The sequence below is a fragment of the Poecilia latipinna genome, unplaced genomic scaffold (genome assembly GCF_001443285.1).
Source record: "Poecilia latipinna isolate Pla-1442-1.1 unplaced genomic scaffold, P_latipinna-1.0 Scaffold841, whole genome shotgun sequence".
Classification (NCBI taxonomy): domain Eukaryota; kingdom Metazoa; phylum Chordata; class Actinopteri; order Cyprinodontiformes; family Poeciliidae; genus Poecilia; species Poecilia latipinna.
The window spans coordinates 465,248-471,507 of NW_015113457.1; the positions used below are offsets into that span (position 1 = coordinate 465,248).

The following is a 6,260-nucleotide window of genomic DNA, read 5'->3' on the forward strand; positions in this document are numbered from 1 at the left end:
AGACGAGAGCCGGGGGGGGGGGCGCGGGCAAAGGGGGGGGGCCAGGGCCAGGGACGGGGACAGAGCCAGAGGGCGGGGCATTAGCCAGAGGGCGGGGCATTAGCCAGGGGGCGGGGCATGAGCCAAGGGGTGGGGGCAGAGCCAGGGGTGGGGCCAGAGGGCGGGGTATTAGCCAGTTCTGTTTGGACCTTAGCCAGGGGCCACGGTGCTGAGGCGTCTCTCTGCTGCAGGTGCAGAGGAACTGCTGCCTGACGCTCTGTAACTTCAGCATCCCAGAGGAGCTGGAGTTCCAGTACAGTCGGGTCAACCAGCTGCTGCTGAAGATCCTGGAGCCGGCCCGGCAGGACGAGTCCATCCAGAGGATCGCCGTGCATCTCTGCAACGCCCTGGTCTGCCAGGTGGACAACCACCACAAGGAGGCCGTGGGCAAGATGGGCTTCGTCAAGGTAACACTCCACCTGGCAGGGTTACCGTGGTTACCGGGGTCACCAGGAGGGTAACCTGGGTTAGCAGTTCATGTTGTTGGTTCTGTGCTAACTAAGCGTTTCCCCTCAGACCATGCTGAACCTGATCCAGAAGAAGCTGCAGGACCGAACGGTGAGTCTCTGCCTGTCCTGCTCCAGGTGTGTGTGTGTGTGTGTGTGAGTGACAATGTGTGTGCAGTGTGACCAGGTGATGGAGTTCTCCTGGAGCGCGCTCTGGAACATCACCGATGAGACGCCTGATAACTGCCAGATGTTCCTGAACTGCCGCGGCATGAGCCTCTTCCTGGAGTGTCTGGAGGTGAGGCGCCACCTGCAGGACACGGGGTGAAGTGCAGCAGCTCTGAGCAAACAGTGTCTTACCTGGTTCTGATCTGCAGGAGTTTCCAGACAAGCAGGAGCTCCACCGCAACATGCTGGGGCTTCTGGGTAACGTGGCGGAGGTGAAGTCTCTGCGGCCGCAGCTGCTCACGCCTCAGTTCATCACCGTGTTCAGGTGAGAGTCCTCCGGCCAGCAGGGGGCGCCGTGAGGCAGCGTAGAGTCGTTCTAACGTTGTACCGTCCCACCGCTGCAGCAACCTGCTGGAGAGCAAGGCGGACGGCATCGAGGTCTCCTACAATGCCTGCGGCGTTCTGTCACACATCATGTTCGACGGGCCCCAGGTGTGGAGCATGGAGGAGCCGCGGCGCGATGCCGTCATGGACAGGATGTGGGACGCCATCCAGAGCTGGGACGTCAGCTCCCGCCGCAACATCAACTACAGGTCAGGGTCAAAGGTCAATCAGATAGCAGTGGAGGAGCTGCTATCTGTCTGTCTAGTTAGAACCAGGCTGTATCTTTACTTGTATTTCCGTTCTGAGCAGATTTATTTATTTTTTTCTGTGCTGAGGATCAAATCTCCAGACGGCGTAGATATGCAGATCTAGATCTGTTATTAGAAGCTGTTTGTGGTGACGGTCCGGTCTGACCTGCAGGTCGTTTGAGCCGATCCTGCGGCTGCTTCCTCAGGGCATCGCCCCCGTCAGCCAGCACTGGGCCACCTGGGCGCTCTACAACCTGGTGTCGGTTTACCGTGAGTATCTGCTGACTCACCTGATGAACACGACAACATGATGGCTGCTGGGTAAACGCTGCTACTGATGCTGCTGCTGATGCTGCTACTGACGCTGCTGCTGACGCTGCTGCTGACGCTGCTACTGATGCTGCTACTGACGCTGCTACTGACGCTGCTACTGACGCTGCAGCTCATAAAACATGATCCGATGTTTTTAGCTTCAGATGCTAACTGTTTGTCTGACTTATTTCATGGTTTATTTTTGTCTGTTTCCGTCTGCAGCCAGTAAATACTGTCCGCTGCTGATAAAGGAAGGCGGCGTTAGTCTTTTGGAGAAAGTCCTTGAGCTGGACAGTTCCCAGCCAGAGACCAAGGAGATGGCGAGGTGAGACTTTACTTTTATTTAACATTCAGCTTCGCTCTCTGTCTGGAGCAACAACAGAGTCGTCTGCATAAAGGCGAATCAGAAGGCGTTGCTCCTAAAACCTCACTTCCTGTTACCTTAAAGTGACAGGAATAAAGTCACATCTACGACCAGGCATTAAGTAAGAAACACTGGGTTTATAACATGGCCGTTAAAAACTTCAATAAAACAATTTAATGCTGCAGAGTGGATCTTTATCTGTCACGTTTTTCAGTCAGCCTAGCTGCTCAGTCAGCTGCAGTAACTTTCATGCCCTTTGACCTTTGTCATGTCTCATCTCAGCCACATGCTGGATTTATTGGGACTTTGTGGGACAGATCAGCAGGAAGAGAAGCAGTCAGAAGCTTCCTGCTGGTTCTGTTTCTGTTTGGACCAACAGGAAGCAGCTGGGGGTGCGGAGCAGTCAGGAGGTCCTGATCCACCAATCAGAAGCTGGCTTTGATAAACGGAGCCATGTGACTCTAAAGAGGCAAAAATAATAACACAGTTCTGGAATTTCTATCCAAAATGTTCTGGAAAGTCAGAGAAATGAGTTTAAACCAAACCTGCAGCTGCTGCATAGTCAAAGTTTCTGACATGAATGTATCTGATAAAGAGGCTGATTTTATGACTTTCATCATTATCCATATTTCTATCTATGTTTTTATGCACATTTTGAAATATCACAGCAGAAAAATAAAAAATCAAAATAACTTGATATTGTAAAGAGGTGTTTGCGCCCCCTGTTGGTGGGTTTAGTTAATGAGCTGCAGCTGAGATGGAAACAGTTTACTAAACATTTCCTGTTTATTCCAGCCAAACCATCTGACTCTGTGTAGCCTGGTCGGTCCGGTCCGGTTGGGAGGGTTCCGGTCCGGTCCGGTCCAATTTGATTCACTCCAAACCAGCAGACAGAAACTCGACTAAAACATATTTTACTTGTTTTCTGTTTGTTGCGACGTTTATAAAGTTTGTTCGGTTTCCTTGCACTCATTCTGGCGCCCCCTGCTGTTTCCAGGAAGGTGATGGAGCAGTGTGAGAACTTCAAGGAGGATCCGATGGAGACGAACAGCGGCCAGGAGGCCAACTACGGCCAGAGAGGCTGAGCCAGAACCAGAACCAGAACTCCCAGTCTGCAGCGGGTCCAGAACCGGCTGGTTTCTGCTTCTTTTCCCGTTTCCTCTTGTTTCGTAGAGCAGAGCGAGTTCTGAACCCGAACACATCATTGGAGCCGCCATGTTGGGTCGGGAGGGCTGTGTGTGTGTGTGTGTGTGTGTGTGTGTGTGTGTGTGTGTGTGTGTGTGTCTGTGTGTTGGAGTAGCACAGATCTCCAGTTCTCAGATGGGACTGGTGTTTCCTCCTCTGTTAGCGCCCGGTCCGGTCCGGTCCGGCGCTGGACTCGTTGTTAAATATGTAAATATTCAGTGTGGGTTTCTTCTTTTACTGTGTGGATGTTTTATAAACGGCTGTAAACACTCATGACTCACAATATTTAAACGGAAATGACCTGCTGTCGGCGCCGACCATCCACACCAGCAGCCCTGGACAGAACCAGAACCAGTTAAACAAATGGAACTAGTTAGAGGACTGTGAACCAGTTAAATCTCCTGAACCAGTTAACTCACCAGTTGGACGACCTTGAACCAGTGACTCAGAACGACTCAGCAGAAGGTGAATCTCGTTTCCGGGTCGTATCGGGTTTCCTTTCTCTAACTTCCTGTTCGTCTGACAGACGAAGAAGAAACTGCTGAGTCGTTCTTAAAACGCCAAGTCACTGGTTGCCATGGTGACTCTGAGGAGACCAACGGTTGCTGTGTGAAAACTAAAAAAACTTTCAGCCTGCGAGAACCAGGCTGAACCATCGGGTCCGGTTTGTTCAGAACCAATCGGAGTGGGCGTGGCTCCCTGGGCTCTGATTGGTCAGAAACCAGGAAGTTCTGGATGGAAGGAGACAGAAAGACTTGCGATTGGATGGAGGAACTGGATGTTCAACCGGGTCAGAACCGTCATCACGCTGAACTGGAAAACGGGTCAGACAAACTCCCTGTGGCCCGGTTCTGATGGTTCTGATGGAGTGGACGGCTGAGGGACAGAGGTCCAAACAGAACCGGGTTTCTCATTAAAATCATGGTCATATCTGTAGTTTGGTGAATTTCTGGATTTTTCAGTCCAAACAGGGAAACCCGTTTGGCCTCTCAGTGCTGGTTCTGATCCAAATGGAGTCTCAGATTTGGTTCAAGCCTTCGCTCTTAGAAAGACATCTGGCATGTCTGAATAATCCAGAATATCTGGGATTATTCCAGAGATTTGAGGACAGATTAATATGAAATAATAATGTTTATGAAATCAGAACCGGTGGTCCGGTCCAGAGATGCTCCTCCATCTTGGTTCGGTTCCCAGAACTTCAGTCAGATTAAATAATCCCGTTAATCCCAGAACCTTCACCAGGACTTCTGTCTGTTTCCTGATTCTTTTCCTGGTTCTGTTGGACGTTTTTCTCTGATAGTCTGGGTTTTGGTTCCTTGTTGTTATTGGTTCTGTTATTGATCCGATTGCTCTGATCAGGTGTTGATCAGCTGTTCCAGAGACCTGCGCAGTATTTGGACCCGGCAGAAGAAGAGGATTGTTTCCGTCTGAACAGGAAACTGGACTGTTTGTGATTATTTACGGGTTCTGGTTTCATCCTGTTTCTGTTGTTGATTTATTCTCTCTCTGCTGAAGAGTTCGATCCAAATGAAAAACAAACGGTTCCGTTTCTGTTGATCTCAGTAGCTTCATGACTTTAATGTAAAAATATGAATAAGCAATAAACATGGAGTGGTTAAACGAGCCGCTGCTCTTGGTTTATATTCAGCTGAGATTCAATAAGTTAATCAATTACAGCAGCAAAAATGTTCTTTGAAAATAAAATAAACTGCAGAATTTAAATGTTTATCCTGATTCTAACTTACACATCTAACCTTTGACATTCATGTTCACATATAATAACTATTTTCAAAACTCAAAATGCTCATTTTTCATGAAATGGTTTAAATGAATTACATTTTTAATCTATTAATAATGTCTAATGTTCAGAATTTCTGCTGAAAGAAGTATTTACAACAAAGTGGGGTTTAACTTTTAATATCTGAATGTTTAGCAGCTAAATTAAAAACATTTCTGTCTCTCCTGATTTGTTTCTGATGACTTTACTTCATTTTAGTGGACTTCATCTTTATTATATTTATCTAACTGCCACTAGATGGCAGCATAGCATTCCATGTTTTTAATTCTGCTAGTTTTCTGCTCAGTCTGAACCCACAACTACAACATCCACTATCATCCAAAAAACACATTTATTAATCATCTTCGACATCACAAACAATGGCTGCCACCTGTAGGAATGCAGCGGCCATTATTAAAGTAAACACGCCTAAATAGCTAAAATAGCTTATTGAATCACACACTGGTTTGAAATTTGGGGTCAGAGTTCAGGTCATAATTACTATTATTTGTTGAAGTTGTGCATGACTATAACGTCACTGTGTTCCAGATTCTGATGCAAACTGAATGCGGCGTAAAAAAAAAAAAAAAAAAGCAAACAAACAAAAAAAAAACTGAATGCGGCGTCATGTCTTGTTTGTCCCTCGCCGCTCTCCGTAGCTCTGCTTGCTGGCTGAGAAGGCGGAAGTTTCCTTAGGCTAACTTCCCGAAGTCCAATAATTCATTCCCGTTTCTGGGAGAAAGGCTGAAAGGGAAGCAGCGTCACCTGCCAGACATGTCTACTGCCTACAAGAACAGGTGAGTTCTCCTCCTCAGGTGAGACTCGGAGCCAGCAGGGAGAAAAACGCAGTTGGACCGCAGAGAAATCATGTAGCTGGAGCTAACAGCCCCGCTAACCAAACAAAGGCTAACTTCACGTTCAACACACAATTAATTTGATCTGATCCGTTATTAATACAGCAGACTTTATGTCCGTTTAGATTGTATCATTTTAAGCAATTTAATATTTATAAAACGTTTTTTATAGTTTGAGTTAGTTAGCTTTATTTGTTTAGCCACGTTAGCTCCCTGTTAGCAGGTCAGCTGACTGCTTCAGCTGCTGACGTCATCAGAAACAAACATGAGTGCAAACAGCTGCAAAAAACAAATAGCTGCAAAAAAACAAACAGCTGCTAAAAACAAACAGCTGCTAAAAACAAACAGCTGCTAAAAACAAACAGCTGCAAAAAGCAAATAGCTGCAAAAAAAACAAACAGCTGCAAAAAACAAATAGCCGCAAAAAAAACAAACAGCTGCTAAAAACAAACAGCTGCTAAAAACAAACAGCTGCAAAAAGCA

The 6,260-nt window shown here is 47.2% G+C and overlaps 2 protein-coding genes across 3 annotated transcripts in view; both read left to right on the forward strand.

The window, feature by feature from the left end:
- The window catches only part of zer1 (zyg-11 related, cell cycle regulator), a 29,944-nt gene that overhangs the window by 18,624 nt on the left and 5,060 nt on the right, over positions 1-6,260 (forward strand). Inside the window, exons 9-16 of one of the 2 annotated variants that reach the window (XR_001426818.1) lie at positions 231-446; positions 556-597; positions 664-783; positions 863-978; positions 1,058-1,246; positions 1,458-1,555; positions 1,820-1,922; positions 2,959-3,325. Coding sequence is in view for 1 of the 2 variants with exons in the window: in XM_015047763.1 (XP_014903249.1) it covers positions 231-446; positions 556-597; positions 664-783; positions 863-978; positions 1,058-1,246; positions 1,458-1,555; positions 1,820-1,922; positions 2,959-3,046 (972 nt within the window). In the remaining variant the exon portion in view is untranslated. Of the gene's footprint in view, positions 1-230; positions 447-555; positions 598-663; positions 784-862; positions 979-1,057; positions 1,247-1,457; positions 1,556-1,819; positions 1,923-2,958; positions 4,772-6,260 lie in introns of those variants that run through there. The other variant, XM_015047763.1, reaches the window with a different exon arrangement.
- Positions 5,548-6,260, forward strand: part of tbc1d13 (TBC1 domain family, member 13) — a 20,155-nt gene continuing 19,442 nt past the window's right edge. The window contains exon 1 of the mRNA XM_015047764.1: positions 5,548-5,720. Within this exon, the coding sequence (XP_014903250.1) occupies positions 5,698-5,720 (23 nt within the window). The 5' untranslated portion in view covers positions 5,548-5,697. The remainder of the gene's footprint in view (positions 5,721-6,260) is intronic.